Here is a 20,054-nt window from a genome sequence, read left to right as displayed (position 1 = left end):
AAGCAAGCCTGGTTGCTCCTGCACTGAACTGTGGCCTCAGGCCCTGGACCCTGCCCCTCAAATCCACCCTCCAAGTGCACACCTGGAAACTTCTGCTTCCAGTCCTGATGGGCAAAACGCCCACCTACCATATCCTTGCACAATCTCTTATTCAGGAGGCGGCTGGAGTGCAAAGCTGACTTAGTTCACAAAGCATAAAAAAATACAGGGATGTGGTTCAGCTAGAAGGTGGTTGCCACTCTTGGGTTTAGTCTAGTATATCACTTTGTAGTGCCGTTACCTATTTGAGCCCTGGGTTAATGAGCCACCTTTTCAGCTGAGTCCTTAAGGGAACTTATTCATTCAATAAGCACTTAACAACAATAGCTAACATTCATTGAGCATCCACTACTGGCCCGTTTCAGATGTCTGACATTGTTTCTAGGCATTAATTGTTCTTCGGGGGCATCCTACTCCCACCCCTGCACCAAGTGCTAAGGGCACAAAGTGAGATAGAGCATCTTCCACCCCGTGCCACCCTTGGCCACCTGCAATTGCTCATGGTCTAGTGAAGAAGCTGACTGGTCAGATTCAGAGCCACACATGCCAAGGATTGAAGCCCAGATGGGGCTGGCGCATGGGCCCGGGAGCCCATCCCGGAGAGTAGACCTCTGAGCTTTTAAATGCAAATGAGAAAGACCCTTTCATCCAAGGCAGGGCTGGACCCTTGAGACTCAGGGCCTCACTTCATCCTCCACACAACCCTGTGAAGCAGGGACTTGCTTAATCTCCACTTTATAGGTGGGAAAACTGAGGCTCACAGAAGTCAAGTAAACTGCCCCAAGGGATACAACCCGAAGTTGCGATCTGAGCAACAACAGAAATAGCAGCGCCTGCTGCAGACTGTCCTCCGGGCACCCGGCCTGCTGCAGGGTATGAGTGTCCATCTCCTGCTCTGATCCTCGTGGGCACCGTGGGTGGGGGGCTGTGAAGAAACCGAGGACAGCAGAGAGGTGGTGCCTGCCAGGGTCATGCATGCAGCCGTGGAGGCAGGGCCAGAGCCGGGTCCAGAGCCCCTGCTCCTGGAGATCACGGCTATGGTCTGTCCTCCAGCCCCCAGGAGCAGGGGCAGAGGGCTTCGGCAGAGAAGGGTAGCGGAGCCAGTCAGAGGGCCCCACACTGTGGTTGAGGGCATGGAGGGCGGAGGTAGCCAAGAACAGCCAGAGGTTGATATTCCCACCAAGACTGCCAGGGCGATCAGGGCCTCGTGTGTGCCTCGATAAGCTTGGCTGCCAGTTTCCCTGCTGGCTGATAGCATGTCCTCCAGCTCTCCGTCTGGGGACAAACCCGCACTGACCCAGAGCTGTTATCACTGCCAAGATTGGGCTGTCTGCCTGAGCCAAGAATTCTGAAGGGAACTGAGCCAGCCTGCCCTGGGTGGGGTGGGGGCACCATCGGCCAAGGGGTGACTCCAGAAGATAGAGTGGCCAAGCTGGCTGGTCCTCCCTTCCCTGTGGCCAACCAGCAGCCGCCCCACAATGTTCCTGCCCGGCCTCTACGAGTGCTCTTTGCAGCACACCCAGGGCAGCCCACCCCACAGTCAGGGGCCCTGGCTGGTCCCACCATTCGAGAACCTGCTGACTGCCTTGTGGGCAGACACCATCTGCCCCTTCCTGACCCCTACTGTCCACCCCTCATCACCCCTCATCACCTCTCCCCTGCCTCCTCTCAGATACCCCTGCTCCCAGCCGCTCCCTGTCTGCTCCATCACTCACAGTGAGCTCCCTAAATTATAAATCTCAGTGTAGTGCCCCTGCTCAGGACCCTCCTCTGCCTCCCACAGCCGCCTGCACATAGGTAGCCCTGTGTCCATTCCCTGTGGCTGCAATAACAAATCCCCGCCAGCCTAGTGGCCAAACACAACACACGTTATTCTGTTGCAGTTCAGGAGGCCAGATGTCTAAGATCAAGGTGTTGGGAGGGCTGCTTCCTTCTGAAGGCTTCCAGAGAGCCTCCCTTTCCTTACCCTTCCCCACTTGTAGGCAGCCTGCATGCCTTGGCTCAGGGCCCCTCTCACATCACTCCAGCCTTTTGCTTCTAAGGTCACGTCACCGTCTGCTCTGCTGTAGTCAGTCTCCCTCTACCTCCTTGTTAGAAAGACACAATTGCACTGAGGCCCGCCTGGGTAACCCATGCTACTCTAGAGCCTCAGCTCAAATTCCATAACGTCATCGAATCTGCAAAGTCCCTTTTGCCGCGTAAGGTAACGTTCTCAAGGGATTAGGATGTGGACACATTTGGGGGCCATTATTCAGCCTCCCACAAGTCCCAACCCTCTGGCCCGTCCTGATTTGGTCCCTGCCCACCGTCCTGCTGCCTCTCCTGCCACCTCCCCAGGCCCAGCCACCACCCTCTGCCCCAGCCAGAATAAACCACCCAGAGCTCAGTGAGAAGCATTTACCAAGGACTTGCCACCTGCCAGCACTGTTTGCAGTAGAGCAGGGAGAAAGGCTGAGGCCCTCTTCTCATAGGAATGTTACTCTGCAGCAGGCGTTGTCACAGCGTGGCCCCCACCAGCAGGGGACTCCCAGAAACAGAGGAGCTGGCCTGGGCCGCCAGCCTTAATGAGTGGCAGAGCTAGGATTTGAGCCCGAATCTCTCTGATCCCAAAGCCTAGACTCTAGGATGAAATGCTGTCTGGATTTGAACTTGGCCCTGTTTTTGACTATCACCCCAGTGCTAGCCCTACAGAGACCAGATGGGGAAAATGAGGCACAGGGAGGCAAGTGACCTGTCTGAGGTGTGAAGCAAGCTCAGGAGAGGCTGGGAGGAGAACCCTGTGTTTCTGGACCCCTGCCTAGGTCTCTTTGAGCCGTTTTCCCACCCATTCACTTTTTCATGGTAATCTCCCAAGGCAGGAGATAATATTCATTAGCACCTGGACTATCATACTCTCCGGGCGTGGCCCTTCCTCATGCCTGCACAGTCTCTGGGCCTGTGCCTGTGGCTTCAATACTCCTGATGCCTGGAGGGCTGCAGCCACAGCTGGTGCCTCCCCACTCCTTCCAGCTCTTCTGTCCCCCAATCAGCCCAGCATCGCAACTGGCCCCTGACTGGCTCTCTGAATTTGCTCTCCTTCCCTCTGAGAGGTTTCCAGGCATAAATTGGATTATACTCCACTTCTCCTATTGCTTAGAGTAAAACACCAAATTCTTATCCCCGTCTTCAAGGCCCTGCCCTGCCACGACCTCCTCTCCTGCCCCTCTGGACCCCCTCAGCCCACATGGTGTCTAACCCCATGCAGGCTCCCCTCAGCCCGGGCCCTCTTCTTCCCCCTCTTGACTTATCCTATTGGTTTAACGTCTGCTCCCCCTAGACCATAAGCTCCATAGGACAGGTCCCTGTCTGTGTTGTTCACTACTGGACCCTAACACGTGGCACTGTGCCTGGCACAGAATAGGCCCAGGAATATCGCTGATTGAATAAATGAATGAGTGACTATCTTGTTATAGGCCCCCAGGAACCCTGAGAAGTGAACCCACCCCCACTGTAGAGATTAGGAAACCACATCTGTAAGAGGGAAGTTCCAGAAACCTCATAAGAACTCAGATTCCTGGTTCGCCTTTTTAGCTTGGATGTCACAATAAGCCTCCCTCCAAATACTGGCATCAGAGGCAGTTTCCTGGCAGAATCCAGTACCAGCTCTGAATCATAGAACCTCGGGGTGGGAACAGCCTAACCCCTCTCTAGCTCCAGCACAGATGAACCCGGGAAGGTGGTGTGACTTCTGGCCAATGGCACAGACAGCAAGCTTCTGAGTCAGGACTGGAATCCGGAGTTCCCAACAACCTGGACTGCGTCCACAGCATCACCACAGCATGTCGTGGTTTGGCCAGAAGTCAGGGGCACAGCTTGAGGAGCAAGGCTGACTTTGTCTTTTGCTCCAAATCCAATCTCAGAAGATGAGGCTGCAACCACGTGTCTGATACACACACTTCTGAAGAAGAGCTGTTGCCCAGAAGATCAGTTTCCTTAAGGGCCTGAACGTGTTCACCCCTTCAAGAGCCCCAGCTTGTTAACTTATACATCCAGCTTAGTGAAATGCTCCCTTTAGCACATGGTTTCAGCGTTCCTGCCCGGCCTCTATGAGTGCCCTTTGCATTACACCCAGGGCGGCTCACCCCACAGTCAGGGGCCCCGGCTGGCCCCACCACTCGGGAACCTGCTGGCTGTCTTGTGAAGCTGCTGCCCTGTCTCACAGCTGCTAGGGGTGGTCTCCTGGGGTGTTGGAGGGTGGGTCTGCCTAGTATGAGTCATGGCCCCACCATTTACAGGTCTGATGACCTCGGGCAAGTCACTCTTCAGTCTGAGCTGCAGCTTCCTTACTGTAAAATGGTGATAATCAGCAGACTTCCACGGAAAAGTCAGAAAAGGTGTAAAGGGCGCAGACATTTAGCATCATTCCTGGCATGTGACAGGTACTTCAGCAAATGAGAATTTTCATTCTTTACCATCTATCTCGTTTTCATGTTCCTGTCTGCCTGCTTTCCTTTTTCTTTCTTTCAATTTTATTGTAAGTTTTATCAAGCTACATTTGACACATTATAGAATTCACCTGCTTAAAGTGGACAGTTCGGTGGTTTCTAGTATATTCGTGGAGTTGTGCATCTACAATCACAATCCGTTTTAGAGCATTTCATCACCCCCCAAAAGAAACCCTGCACCTGTGAGCTGACCCCCACACTCCCCGCGTTCCAGTCCCTGCACCTTCACACCGAGGTGGCCACGCGTCTGCTTTCGGCCTCTCTGGATTTCATGGAATAGGTGCTCTTCTGTGCCTGGCTCCCCTCACTTAGCATAACAGTGCCACGGTGCTATCTTTATTTTCCGCCTTTTCTTCCTTTGTCCCTTTCTTCCATCCTTTTTGCTGCAATTTTCCCCTCCCCTCTGTTTCTTTTTCCTTCCCTTTCTTCCATCCAAGGGCCCATTTTTCCTTCCCCAAGTGTTTGGGCTTTAGGGCAGCTCGTGGCCTCTGCAGGCCCTGGGTGGACAGCTCGAGGCTGCATCGTGGGCCACCGGGGCCCAAATCCCTGCCCGCCCAGCTTCTCGGGGCCTGCACTTCTGCACAGCGGCCACGCGGAGCAACGGCGCAAGCTCACAGTTAATCTTCTTCCTCTTTGTCTCTTCAGAGAGTTTGGGGAGTGAGAGCCCCTCCCACTCCTGGAAAGGAAGTCAGGGGAAGGAGAGCAGAGAGGAGGTGGGAAGCCCTTTACAGCCTCAAAAGTCAAGGAGAATAAATCGTGGCCCCCCAGGAGTCAATGAAAGGTAGAGAACCTTCCTGCATGGGTCTGGGGATGGTGACTGGAAGCCAGCTGGAGGCTCTGGCTTCTACCTGTGAACCCCTCCTTCCCCTCCCCTGCCCTGCCCTTGCCCTGGGTCTGAAGGCGCCGCCTTCCCAGGGACCGTGATGGGGCGGGAAGGGGCACCATGCCTTCGGGGCCACTGCTAGCACACTGGTACCCTTAAGAAGGAGCACGGCGGCTGCGCGTGGTGGCTCATGCCTGTAATACCGGCGCTTTGGGAGGCTGAAGCGGGCGGACCACCTAAGTCAGGAGTTTGAGACCAGCCTGGCCAACATGGTGAAACCCCATCTCTACTAAAAATACAAACATTAGCTGGGCTTGGTGGCGTGTGCCTGGAATCCCAGCTGCTCGGGAGGCGGAGGCAGGAGAATGGCTTGAACCTGGGAGGCGGAGGTTGCAGTGCACTCCAGCCTGGGTGACAGAGCAAGACTCCATCTCAAAAAAAAAAAGGAGCACAGAAAGGTGAACAAATGAGGAAAAGGCCCTTCCTCCAGGGCACCCGGCCCCAGGGTGCACAGCCTGGCAAGCAGAGGGAGGGCTGATTGCAGGCCCTTGACCCCTTCACCTGATGCCTTTGTGCAGAAAACGGCCTGCACAACCGTATGGGGGCTGCATACATTCGAGACCCTTCAGGAGACAGCCTAGCAAAAGGCAGGAGTCCCTTTCCTGCAAAGGGCCAGATAGTAAATATTTTAGGCTGTACAGCCCATTCAATCCCTGTTGCAGTGCGGCAACTCTGCCCTTGTAGGGTGAAAGCAGCCACAGACCATAGATAAATGGATGGAGATGGCTGTGTTCTCATAAAACTGTATTTATGAACACAAAAATTTGAGCGGCATATCATTTTCACAGGGTCACGAAATGTTATTCTATTATTTTTTAACCATTTCAACAAAAACAGGTGGTGGGCTCAATTTGCCTGTGGGCTATTGTTTGCCAGCCCTGGCGTAGGGGAAGAAATGTGTGCCATTTCCAGCCCCTGGCTCTGTGACCTTGGGCAGGTGGCTTGCCCTTTCTGGGCCTCAGCTTGCTCATCTGCAAAACGGGGATGAAAATGCCTCCCTGAGAGAATTAGGATAAAATTTAGCACCGATTTATGCAAAGCACCTGGCAGAGAGCAAATGCTTAGTAAGTGGCAGTCTTTATTTATTTTTTTTTTTTCCCTATGGCCCATTTGCCAAGGAGCAGCTGGAAAGTTCAGGGCAGGCTCTGTGGATTTATGTCTCAGCTGTGCTACTGAATTGTTCCAGGGGGGTCCTGACCCTAAGCCTGGTGCCCCCCATCTGAAAACGGGAGACTTGGATCGGTATCCGGGGATCATTCCAACACTAACTATATATAAATACTTAACAACGGAGAGAGCGTGCCAACCCCCCAACTGTGTTGTGTCAAGAATCTCCTGGCAAGGGTGGTAGGAACGTGTTTTTCATACTAATGAGTCGCTCGAAGTGTGGAGGCAAATTCAGTAAAGCGTGTCCTTGTCACGACTTGAGTTGCCGGTTCGGGAGCCAGGGGCAGGTGAGGGTGCAGGCTGGGCACAGGGCGGGACTGCAGAGAGAGCCCCAGCCTTGGGGACAGGAGACCAGACCAGACTTTCTCATTCCCCTGCCACAGATTGGCTGTGTGAGCTTGGAGAGATCGTATCCCTCTCTGAGTCCCAATTTCCCCATCTGTAAAAGAGAGCTAAGAATTCTGGCAGCTGTCCCTGTCGCTGAAGCAGCAGTGGTGAGTCACAGGGCTCCCTGTTTTGGGGTGTTCGTTACACTTGCAGTGGCTGTTTGTGGCACAGCATTCAGAGGGTAGAAGGGGGTGTGCCTGCATTGCAGGGTGTGCACAGCCCTTGAGGCTCTCCTGGGGCATGAGGACCGTTCCCTCCCCGCCCTGCCTGGAGATAGGAAGTCGAGGTGGTCCCGACTGCCAAAAACTGGCAGGTGGTGCTACACAGCCATCAGTGTGCCTGCTTCTCCTGTCTCTGATCCATGCAGAAAGTTGCAGGAGGTAGCGAGGGCCTCACAGACAGGACGTCGCAGGTCCATGGAGGACACTCAGTCCCTCCTCATGTGAGGACCGACCACATCCCTTTGTCACCCAGGGACAGACTGTCAGGGTGGATGGCAGGGCTGTCCCCAATGCCCAGAGGATTCAAGGAACTTCTCCTTCTCATGCTGAATCTGGAGACACAGAGTTTTAAAACTTACTGTGAAAATGGAAGATAAAATGGAAAGTCATAGAGAACCCCATGTCTGTTGCCACCCTTCCTAGTCCCTGAAGCCACAGCTCTGCACTCGCTTCCCATCTTGGTCCGGGTGCAGACATGGCCTTAATATCTTGGTGGTAAGAGGATGCACATGCTCTTGTTCTGTCCCGCTTTTGTTCCACCTGGTGTTCCTTCCTGAGCAGGCTGCACGTCTCTCCCTTTTGTGGCTGCTGAGTTTCCTGCTGTCTCCCCCATTCACTCGTCCCTTACCAGACATTCTCGCAAGCTGGGAAGCTATTTATGACATGGCAGTTGTCTGTTGCCAGAGCTCTGAAGGCTGACCTCCCCAATTTGCTGGCTGGCTGACCTGGAGCGAGTGACTTCCTCTCTCTCAAACTCTTGTGTCTTCTTCATCTGAAAAATGGGGCTGATCATTCCAGTGCCTCCCTCCCAGGGCTGGGGAAGGACCAGTAGAGTGAGTGCTCTTGCCCCAGGAGTGGAGCTTGGTGCACACACCTGGACGTGCCCAGGTGTAAGATACTTTGTTTTATTCTGCTCTGGGACCTCATAGGCCACCACTTCACAGATGATGGAAAAACTTAAATTTTCCAGGTCAGGGAGCTCAGCCACTTCCCGTAGTAAACATGTTGGCTTTGGAAGTGGCACGCAGTCCGTGCAGGCTTCTCTCCCCTCCCCACCTGCACCCCCCCAGTGTAAGTCCCTGGAGGCTGTCTGGCCCCAGTGGCATTCTCTGGGCCACTCCAGACCTGTCTTGTCAGCTTCTCTATCCACGGCACCTGCGTGGACATAGTCGGCCGGCTCCTGGGCTCTCCCTGGCACTGTCCAAAGCCAGCTACATCCCCCTGCAGGCCTTGACCTCTGCTATGGGCCCCCACCCCTAGGACACCCTAGCAGGCAGTCCCCAAGGCTCAGCCATGTGCTCAGGCTCACTGTGGGCTCTGCGAGATGTTAACGATCTCCTGCAGCCCCTATGAGGAGACGGAAGAGGAACTGGGGTGCAGCCTGAGGCCTCCTAGCTGCTATTTCTATTCCCTTGCAGGGGCCCCTTCCTCTGAGACAGCCTTGTCCTGAGCTTCTAGATGGGGAGTGGAGCAGAGCCTCTGTGCTTTCAGACCCCACAAACTCACCTTCTAGTGACTCCAGCTCCTCTGCAATCTGGGTTTTGACCCAACAGGAGAGTGTTGGGGGTAGGAAGCAGGGCCCAGCCTAGCATCTAACCCAGCCTACCACCCCACTCCCCAGGTGGTGCCCCCTCCGCCCTGGGTGGTGGGGAACGGCTCACAGGGGCTCTTGCAAACCTAATGCACATTGACACTCTCTCCACCATTTCTGTTTGGGACTTCAGAAATTGTCTCTGCCCTCCCCTGCCATTGCTGCCTGAGTGGCGGGGCCCGTGCCGATGACACAGACAAGCCAGGGCCAGGAGCCGTGCAGTCTCCCTGCATTGCAGAGTCCAGCCCAGCCTGCCACACTTGACAAGCATCTCACGCTGCCCAGCACGTTGGCCATCTCCCAACAACTAGCTGGTAATTGTGACTACGAACCATCGCTGCCCTGGTAACGGTTGAGGCTGGTGGAGTCAGACTTCAGGGAGCTGGCTGACCTTGGGCACGCCGATTAACCTTTCAAGCCTCACTTTCTTCACTTGTCAAAGGGGGTGTTACTAGTACCTGTTTCAAAAAGTTGTTACAAGGATTAAAGGAGTGAATAATATAGAGGCTGGAGCACAGTGTCCGGCACCCAGTGAGCCCCAGAGGTCACCAGCTCGCGCAGCAGTTGGTGCGAGAAAACCCTTCCCTATTGCTGCATCTGGCTGTTGTCTCTTCTTCACCCTATGATAAACATCTTCATGCAGGGAACACTTTGTTTCTTTCAGATTATTTCCCTAGAAACGGAATTTCTGGAAACAGTTACTGGCTAAAGGGGAGGGGTATATGAAGCCTTGTGCTACACTTCACCTTGCTGTTTTCTAGACAGGCTGTGGGGGCCTCCCTGCTGCCAGCCACATCGGAAGGTTATTACTTCCTCGAAGCCACATCAGCAAAAGGGCCCTAGAAGTGCTGCAGGGCTGGCAGACTAAGGCAGAGGGTGTAGACTGCAAGGAGAAGGGGCCGGCAGCATTTAAGGATGGGCCAGGGAACAGGGAAGAGGGGAGAGGAGTCTTGGAAGGGGCTGAGGAGGAACCATCTGAGAGGTCCCCAGGTCCAAGGCCTGAGCCAGTCAGAGGCTACAGAGCCAGCAAAGGTCTCAAACCAAAGAAACTGGCACGGCGATTCAGGGGCTACACCCAAGACACAGCGCTCAACAGGCCCAGGCGATTCCCAGCTCTGCCAGGCACTGCTAAATGCCCAGGGGCAAACAGCAGGCCTCTTTGAACCTCAGTCTCCCCATCTACAAAATGGGCATGACACTTTGCCTGCCTCGCAGGGCTGGGATGTAATGAGGGATGGTGACTGCCATCGAGAGTCGCCTGTGTGTGAGCCGCCGTCGGCATGAGTGGGCAGGGGCCTGAGGGTTTCCTTCAGTTTGAAAAAAACATTTCACAGTTTTGAGGAGAGGGTGCGTCAAGTCAGCCCATCTCAAAGTGGCAGTTATTGAAAAGTTCGAGCAGCTGGGCAGGGTGAACAGTCCAGGACTTGGGAGACCTGAGTGTGACCCCGATTCTGGAGCAGTGTGGGCCAACTCTGGGCCCCCTCTGAGCTCCGCCTTGTGCATTACAAGGCAGGGAGCCCCCGACTTTGCCGTGGGGCCGACCTGGACTTCTCAAGGCTCCACCACTCACTGTGAGTCCCGGGCAAGTCACTGAAGTTCTTTGGGCCAAGACTCCCTCATCTGTTAGAGATGAGAACAGGATAAATATCTGTCATATCGATTGTGTGGATGTTGGAAAAGTTAAGTGACAGTGTGGATGTTAAGGGCCTCCTCCATGCACACTCTTGTGGTTTTATTACCAGCAATCCTAGGTCAGCAGCAGGAAGTGGATGGCAGGGAGGTGGGCGAGGAAGTAGGGCTCCCATGCCCTCAGTTCTTCCATGGGATGTGCTGCAACACACTCAGCGCCGCCTACTGGCTGTGTGACCCCCTTGCTGGGTCTTCTAACCTCTCCTGTGCCTTAACTTCCCCTTCTATAAGACGGGGAGAATCTCAGCACCTGCCCCATGGGGTTGGGGTGAGAAGAAACTGAGTTAAGACATAGAAAATGCTAGAGCCGGGCCGCAGTGCAGCAGGAGCTCAGCGGATGGTGGCCTCGCGTGGTAGCTCTTAGGGCTCAGCACGGGGTTTGCACCTAGCGGAGGTGGCAGGATCCCGGTCCCTCTGCTCACCAGCTGTGTGACCTCGGTCAGGGCGCTCAACTCCAGGGAAGGCCAGTCCTCTCCTCTGTAAAGTCCCCCGCTGGCATGACTGCTGGTGGGGGTGAGGGGTCCCAGGCTGAGCACACACTGCGTGCTCAAAGTCAGTGCTGAGTCACACATTTTGCCTAAAGTTTTACCTTTAAAGAGGACGCCCATGAAAATTGCTCACACTCACTCCCCTGCAGCCTCATCTCTCCCAGCCGTGAGTGAATATGCCTTGCCAGAGAGGCAAGCTCCCTTCCCCATTCCCCCACGGGGGTATTCACCACCCCACGCAGCCACAGAATTTGAAGAAAAGCCGTCCGGGTCACAGACTTAGTCCAGTCATTGTTCAATTCCTGACACTCCCCTGCTCTACAGCCTTCAGTGGCTCCCCAGTGCCTGCCAGATCACACACAAATTCCTCAATCAAGACCTTCATACTCCGACTACAGAATCCCTTTCTGCCTTTCTCATCTTCTTCAGCCCCATGCTTCTTCCTCTTCAGCTGAGATAGGCCATTGCCTGTTCTCAGAGCACATCCCACAGCTCAGGCTGCTCTCTGCCTGAAGAGCCTTGCAGGCTCTTCCTCAGGAGGTGCAGGCCCACCTCCCCAAACACCCCTCATGGCAACAGGCCCAACTCAAATGCCACCTGCTCCATGGAGCCTCTTGTGAACTCCAGAGCCAGAAATGGCCATACAATCTTGCTGGTGCACACCCACTCACACTCACAGGCAACACACCCATGCACACTCAGGCACTGGAGTGCACACACGCTCTTGTGTGCAAGCAGTCCTGCCCCTGTGTGTAGCTTACACCTGTGCATACACTGGCACACCGACCTGCACAGGCTTGCTTACAGGCTCACGTTATGCACACATGCAGGTTTGTTTTTACACTGCAGCAATGAACCCAAACATTGTATCACCCTTAAGTTGCTGGAGACCAGCAGCCCTGCCCAGATCATCTCTGTGTCCCTCGTATTATCCCTCTGTGCCGTTTTGCCTAATCCATTTAGTCTGCCCCACAGGAAGCAGCATGTCGCAGTGGGAGAGAAGCATGCTTTGAAGTCAGACAGCCCTGGGTTCAGATTTTAGCATTGCTACTGTGTGACCTGGGGCAGCTCTTACCTACGTGGAGCCTCACATTCATGGTCTGTTAAATGCACACACCTTTTCTCGCTTTATCGTGCCATTGAGACAGTTAAACAGAAAAAAAGATGCAAAACACCCAGCTCAGGCCCCAGAACACGAGCACTTAGTAAATGCTACTTCTTGCCAGTCACCTATTCATTCACTAGCAAATCCAGGGATCCTGCTAGAGTCACAGCCAACCCCCTCCCTCTCGCAGCCTCCCGGTCAGGTCCGAGGCTATAGCTCATGAGTGTTCAGGGATATGTGTCCCAGGAGCTCCCTTATCAAAATTCCTTTTATAGGCCTAAAGCTCCCAGACCCACACTTTCCCTTTGTCATGGAAAAAATGTAAAAGGGGTTAAGGCCTGTGACTGACAACTGTTGATCTCAAGTAAGTCCCATGGGGTTCATTTCACCTCATTGGGTGCAAAAGTGAACCCAGAGTGTCTGCAGAGCTCTTGCTGGGAGTCTCCCCGGCCTGCTCAGCAACCTGCTCACGCTGCCTGTTAATGCAGGATGAAGTGAGCCCTGCCTTGAAGGGAGATCCCTGCCATTGGCACTGCCCCTCAGTGTCCTTCAAAGCAGACCCTGGGGGCAGGCAAACCCTCTGTGCTTACTTCCAGAAAACCAGGAGAAGGCCGTGAGAAAAGAATTCCTTTCATGAGCAGAGGGCTGAAGTGTGGTCATTTGGGCATATTGGGTAATGTTGGTTTGTGGCAGAAAACAAGGGGGGATGAAAAGAACACTGTGATTGGTCTCCAGGTGACTTTGTGTCCTGAAATTTCCACCACGGCATATTTTAAAACAACCAAAAAATAGGCATGGCCTAGAGAAAAGGGTCGCCTCCAATTTTAGCAATAGCCTATGGCAATGAGAAAGACCCTTGTGAGGTGGGTTGTGGCTGGCCCCGAGGGCAGGAGCCATCCTCTCTCCTCCCCAACCTCCTCCGCTTCCATTTCCTCTTAAAGGAGAGATGTCCTGGTGACCCAGTTCCCAGGATGCAGGCGAAACTGACCCTCTCAGTCTGGGGTTTCTTGTGTGTTGTTCAGTATGGGATCAGCCCAGAACCTCAGCACCCAGTCCCTCTACTGTCAGTTTTTTTTTGTTTGTTTTGTTTGTTTGTTTGTTTGAGACAGAGTCTCGCTCTGTCGCCCAGGCTGGAGTGCAGTGGCGTGACCTCGGTTCACTGCAAGCTCCGCCTCCCGGGTTCACGCCATTCTCCTGCCTCAGCCTCCCAAGTAGCTGGGACTACAGGCGGCCGCCACCACGCCCGGCTAATTTTTTGTATTTTTAGTAGAGATGGGGTTTCACCGTGTTAGCCAGAATGGTCTTGATCTCCTGACCTCGTGATCCACCCGCCTCGGCCTCCCAAAGTGCTGGGATTAGAGGCGTGATCTACTGTCAGTTTTTAGGGACCCTCAGGGACAAAGCATTTACAAAGGAGGAGAAAGAGAAGGAGGATTCCCTGAAATTTCAAAACATTCCACTTCTCCCATCTCATCTCATGGCTCTGACAGCCTCTTCTTCAGGACTGTTCCTGTTGTACAGATGTGGAGAGGGACTGAGGAACAGAGAGAGACGGAGTTGTCTGAGGCCCAGCAGCAAGGGATGAGGAAGGCTCAGACAGAACGCGGAACTCCTGGTTCCGAATCTCACACCTCCTCCCATTCACTCCTAGCGTGCAGTTGCTGCTCAGATGTTTGTTGAAGTGGTGAACCTCCCTCACTGTCTCCCTCAAGGGTTCCTGCCCACAAGGCTCTTACAGGCTGGTGGTGAGAAGGTAGCTGGTGAATTAAAGCCAGAAAGTGGGTACTGGCTACTGGAGACAGCTGGGGAGAAGCTCGACTGCCTCTGACCATCTGTGAATTTGGGAAGTTAGAAGACAGGAGAATCACTATCCAAAACACACATGAACACCTACTATAAACTTGGACAAGGTAGATGATGAAAGATCCAATGCCTGCCTTTATGACACTCCTGTTTAGTCCAGGAGACAGACAAGTAAGCTGACACCTAACCCAGGGACATAAGTGCCTCGGCAAAGGGGCTGCAGGAGCCAGGAGGGAACCAGTAATTCCGGGAGACCTCAGAGACAGCTGCCCAGAGGAGATGATACTGAACAGAATATTGAAACAGGAGAAATTGGCCGGACACAGTGGCTTATGCCTGTAATCCCAGCACTTTGGGAGGCCGAGGCAGACAGATCACGAGGTCAGTTCGAGACCAGCCTGACCAACATGGTGAAAACCCGTCTCTACTAAAAATAATAAAAAAAAAATTAGCCAGGCATGGTGGCATGCACCTGTAATCCCAGCTACTCAGGAGGCTGAGGGAGGAGAATTGCTTGAACCTGGGAGGCGAAGGTTGCAGTGAGCTGAGATCATGCCACTGCACTCCAGCCTGGGCAGCAGAGCAAGACTCTGTCTCAAAAAGAAAAGAAAAGAAAAGAAAAGAAAAACAGGATAAATTGACCAGCAAAGAAGAAAATACAGGAATTTAAAGCAGTGGGAATAGCAAAAATCTGTGCAAAAGCACAGATGCAAGAAATAGCAGGATAACACATACAGATGGTGGTTCTGTCTGATTATTTGTATGATAAACGGTAGAGGGAAATGGGAAGGGGCACTGGCATTCATCATCCGTTGTCCTCACATTAGCCGTGTGAGGTCGCTATTATTAACTGATTTCACAGATGAGGAAACTGAGGCTCAGAGCCGGGCTGGGCAAAGCTACCCAAGCAGCTCTGAAACCGGGTCCTGTCCCCTGGTGGCTGAACATATTATAACACCGTCCATGTAAAAACACGAGATTCAGATTCAAATGACGTTTATTTAGGAATATGATTAGTCTGAACTCTCTTAACTGCAAGTAGAAGAAACCCAGTTAAAAGAGGACGGGTTTGGGAGATAGGTAACCGACTCATAGAACTGAAGAGACTAAGAGTAGCTGCAAGCATGGCTGGACCCAAGGGCTCAAATGTCCTCAGGAATTTGTCTTTCTCCAACTTTCGACTCGGCTTCCCACTCAGATTGCGGCTGTAATTCTCAGCCGGAGTCTTCCCATAGAGCCACCAGCAGGTCCAAGCTTCTATCTTAACATCTTTGCAGACCCAAGGGAAAAGTATATCCCTTTCCTACTGTTCCAACAAAAAGCTCCAGGCTTCGGTTTCATTGGATTGGGTCATATGTCTATCCCTCAACCAACTGTCACATGCCCAACCCTGAAGCCAGGGCAAAGGGAAATAGGTCAACTCCACCTAATCTGCAAGGACAAAAAGTGGGGAAGGTCGAATTCTGAAGAAGAATCAAGGTGCTGTTAGCATGAGAAGGGGAACTGAGGATGGAAATGTGAAAACGAGGTGTTTATCGCAAACACTTACTGCTCGGCAGATACCGCGTTATACACACCTAGAACCCCCTTAACATCCGCTAAAATAGCTTCCAGTGTTCTGGCTCAGGGCAAAGATAGGCCATGGGACCGTGAAGGGGGTTGAAGAAGATTAAACCTACTAGAATCTCTGCAAGTGGTAGGTTGGTGCAAAAGTAATTGCGGTTTTTGCCATTAAGGGTAATCTGTACTAGAGTCTACACAGCATGGGAATCCCAGCTTGGTGTCTCATCCCAGCTTATGTACAGCATGGGGGGCAAGTAAGAGAGAGAGGGGCTCCTGCCACTGGGCTTTTTAAAGCTAAATATGCATGTTCAAATGCCTCGGATAATCACTTAAAAAACAGAAGGTAGAGATTCCATATGGTATGGAGGAAAGAGAATGAGAAAAAGAAATCAACTTAAAACAAGAAAAGGAGGGAAAATTTAGAAAAAATGAGACAAATGTAAAGCACAAAAACAGATGGAAGAAATGAATGAAAATAAATCATTACAGTGAATATAAATGGAATAAATTGGCCAATTAAAAAAATACAAAGATTGTCAGGCTTGGTTTTTTAAATCCAAACAAATGTTTTTACAAGAGACTTAAAATATAAAGAACATAATTTTTGAAAGCATAGGAAGGAAAAAAAAGATATACTCAGCAAATACTAACTGAAAGAAATCTGAGTAGCTATAAGCAAAAAGTATACCATCTTTTTTTTTTTTTTTTTGAGACAGAGTCTCGCTCTGTTGCCCAGGCTGGAGTGCAGTGGTGCGATCTTGGCTCACTGCAAGCTCCACCTCCCGGGTTCACGCCATTCTCCTGTCTCAGCCTCCTGAGCAGCTAGGACTACAGGCACCCGCCACCATGCCCGGCTAATTTTTTTTTTTTTTTTGTATTTTTAGTAGAGATGGGGTTTCACCGTGTTGGCCAGGATGGTCTCGATCTCCTGACCTCAGATCCGCCCGCCTCAGCCTCCCAAAGTGCTGGGATTACAGGCATGAGCCACCGCACCCGACCAAATATACCATCTTTAAAGATAAATATGGTCACCATATTTTGATAAACAGTTCAGTTCACCAGAAAGATAAATTTTAAATTTGTATGTACCAAATAACCCTGCTTAAAAAATATGTAAAGTTGACAGAACTACAAAGAGAAATAATCATTACAGCAGAAAATGTGTAATATACCTCTATCAAAATTTAAAGATTAAGCATATAAAAAAATCAGTAATTAATATTTTGGAAACACAAAATGCTTAGAACGCTGTCTCTAACAACTAGAGAGTACATATTCCTTTCAAGCACACATGGAACATTTAAAAAGCTGACCATGTATTACATTAAGAAGTATGTATCAGCATATTTCAAGGCACTGAATATGCTTCTTACAGAACAATTATCTGACTACAACAAAATTAAATGTAACAAAACTCTTACATAGTTGTAAACATTTTTTTAATAGATCATGGGATGAAGAAAAAGTAATTATGGATATTAGAAAACATTTTAAACTAAATGACAATGAAAATACTGCACATCAAAGCTTATAGGATGTCACTAAAACTCTACTCAAAAGGAAATATATAGCCATAGTGGCTCATATTTTTAAAAGCAAATTTGAAATTTAATGATTTAAACAGCCAATTTAGGAAGTTAAAAAGAACAACAAGGCTGAGGCAGAAGAATGACATGAACCCGGGAGGCAGAGCTTGCAGTGAGCCAAGATGGCGCCACTGCACTCCAGCCTGGGGGACAGAGCCAGACTCCATCTCAAAAAAAAAAAAAAAAAAAAGAGAACAACAAAACAAACTCAAAGATAATTATAGAAAAGAAACAGTAGAGACAAAGGAAGAAATTAATGAAACAGAAGACAAAGATTTAATAAGGAGAAGAGCAACAAAACCAAACTTTAGTACTTTAAAAAGTTCTGGCAAAACTTGTTAAGATAACAGAATAAACAACATAAGTAAAGACTATGAATAATAAAGGGGAGATATTAATATAGATGTTGCAGAGATCAAAAAAGATACTAAGAACATTATGATCAATTTTATGCCCAAAACAAGAAAAACCTAAGGTGAAGTGAATAAGTAAACAGAACTTGCCAAAACTGACTTGGGAAGAAATAGAAAACCTGAATTGCCCTATAACCATTAAAAATAAATAAAATGGCAGGCTCACTTTGGCAGCTCATATACTAAAACTGGAGCCATACAGAAAAGATTAGCATGGCTCCTGTGCAAGTATGACATGCAAATTCATGAGAATTCTATATTTTAAAAATAAATACATAATATGAATAAAACACCAATAGTATTTGGTTTTGTAAATGAGTTCTACCAGACATTCAAAGAAAAGAGATCACTGTGCAGTCCTATACAAACTCTCTCAGAGGAGAGAAAAAGAGAGAAACTCTCCTATTTATTTTATGAGAGCAGATTCAAAAATAAGTATGAAAAAGGAAATTACAAGCTAATCAGAAACATGAACATAGTTACAAAAATTTCAGAGCATTAGAAAACATAATCGTGCAATATTTTAAAAGAAAAATATAATTCCTCGTGACCAAGTTAGATTTATACAGAAATAGAAGGTTGCTTTAATATTAGAAATGTTACTAATGTAATTCAGCTCATCAACAAATTAAAGAAAAAAAACTCTTTGTGAATATTATATCAATAGAAGCAGAAAAAAAAAACACTGGATAAGTTTAAGCATTTATTCACGATTTGAAACACAAAACAAAATCTCCGAGCACATTCTGAACGGAAGGAAACTTCCTTAACCTGAGGAAATACTAACAAACCACTTCTAAAATAAGGAGCAGAGCTGGCCATCACACTTCTATTCAACATATTACCAGAGATCAGTCCAGTAAGACAAGAAAAACAAATTTAAAAAAATAAGAAGGGGGAAAAAATGAAACTATTACTATTCACAGCTAATAACCATCCTCTATACAGAAACCAAAAAGTATCTACAAATTGTTATCATGAATAAGAAAGTTGAGCAGCACTGCCAGACATAAAATCAACGTACATTGTTAACTTTTGAAAACTACCACTTACAAGAACAATCAGAAAATTAGACATTGAAGAAGAGCTAAATAAATCTTTCAATGATTATATACATGTCTTCATAAAAATCTGGTATGTCTTTTGTGAGATGAGTACCTGGGTGCCTTGTGATTTTGATTGTTGTTGTAAGTGTGGTATCCTTTTATAAATTGCATTTTCTTGCTACCTCCTTCTGATACATAGAGAATTGGACTCCATATGTGCAACTGAATTTTGTATACTGATCTTATGTGCAATACCCCTGTTATACCCTAACATGAATTCAAATGACTCATAGATTCTGGAGGGGAAGACTCAATATTATAAAGATGTTTATCCTTGCCCAATTAATCTGTATGTTCAGAACAATTCCCATTAATCCAAACAGTGTTATCATAGAAATGGACAAGCTGATTCTAAAATCTGTACGGTTGAGAATAGGCTCAGGAATAGCCAAGTCTTTCCTAAAGAGGAAAAAATAAGATATAGCAATTAAGTCCTTGGTGGTAATGCTGCAAGAATAGACAAATAGACCAGTGGAAAAGGATAGAAAATTCAACTAGCACTCAAACACCTATACACCAGGGGACAGGTCCAGTGAAGTCCCGAGCAGCATTTCTTGTAATGGTAAAAAACTGGAAACAATCCAGATGTCCTTCAACAGATAAATGCATAAACTGAAGTCTATTCATACAATGAAATACCTTTTTTAAAAAATTATGGCACATTTTAAACATGTACATAGTAAGGCTCCCTGAACCCATCATACAGATGTAAACAGTTATCAACTTATGCCCAATCTTTTTTTTGTTTGTTTGTTTTTTAACTGCTTCTTATGGAGCAGGACTACCTACCCCCACAGGTAGTGTGCCCAGAGTAGAATTTTTTTTTTTTTTTTTGAGACAGAGTCTCACTTTGTCCCCCAAGCTGGAGTGCAGTGGCACAATCTCAGCTCACTGCAGCCTCAGCCTCCCAGGTTCAGATGATCCTCCTGCTTCAGCCTCCCAAGTAGCTGGGACTACAGGTGCTTGCCACCAGGCCCGGCTAATTTTTGTGGGTTTTTTTTGTAGACGCAGGGTTTCACCATGTTGCCCAGGTTTCACCATGTTGCCCAGTCTGGTCTCGAACTCCTGAGCTCAAGCGATTGGCCTGCCTTGGCCTCCCAAAGTGCTAGGATTACAGGCATGAACCACTTTGCCTGGCCCTGAAATACTGTACAACCGTGAAAATGAGCTACAGCTATACCTATCAACAATATAATGTTAAACAATAACAAAAGGTTAGCTACAGAGAAAAGATCATAAAACATGATTTTATGTATATACAAGTGAAATACAGGCAGGACAACACAATAGATTGTTTAGGGATACAGAAATATTTGCTGAAACAAATCAGGGGCTGGTAAAGTTCAGTTTCCTAATTTGACAGGTGGTTCCACTGGTATTCTTTTCAATATTCCTTAATCTATGTATATGTGTTTTATATAGTGTCTCTTTGGATGCTGAATGCATTTCATTTAAAAATATTTAATGAGTAAATTGACATGTAACAAAGAGATATGACTGAATAGAGAAAGACTTGAGATGTTTATTTT

The 20,054-nt window shown here is 49.2% G+C and overlaps 1 protein-coding gene and 1 non-coding gene across 6 annotated transcripts in view; both read left to right on the top strand.

Annotated features, from left to right (window-relative positions):
* HRH2 (histamine receptor H2) overlaps positions 1–20,054 on the top strand; it is an 85,669-nt gene that overhangs the window by 28,343 nt on the left and 37,272 nt on the right. The window contains exon 3 of one of the 5 annotated variants that reach the window (XM_055285190.2): positions 5,173–5,304. The exons of 2 other annotated variants lie outside the window; for them this stretch is intronic. In XM_055285190.2, coding sequence (XP_055141165.1) covers positions 5,173–5,304 — 132 coding nt within the window. Of the gene's footprint in view, positions 1–5,168; positions 5,305–8,905; positions 11,492–20,054 lie in introns of those variants that run through there. 2 more of the 5 variants (XM_055285192.2, XM_055285193.2) reach the window with 2 other exon arrangements.
* LOC129487030 (U6 spliceosomal RNA) lies at positions 17,578–17,684 on the top strand. Its single transcript, XR_008659168.1, has one exon. It is a non-coding gene; the product is annotated as a U6 spliceosomal RNA (small nuclear RNA).

The sequence above is a fragment of the Symphalangus syndactylus genome, chromosome 7 (assembly GCF_028878055.3).
Source record: "Symphalangus syndactylus isolate Jambi chromosome 7, NHGRI_mSymSyn1-v2.1_pri, whole genome shotgun sequence".
Classification (NCBI taxonomy): Eukaryota; Metazoa; Chordata; class Mammalia; order Primates; family Hylobatidae; genus Symphalangus; species Symphalangus syndactylus.
Note: the sequence above shows the minus strand (reverse complement) of the source record. Positions and strands in the feature narration are given on the sequence as shown.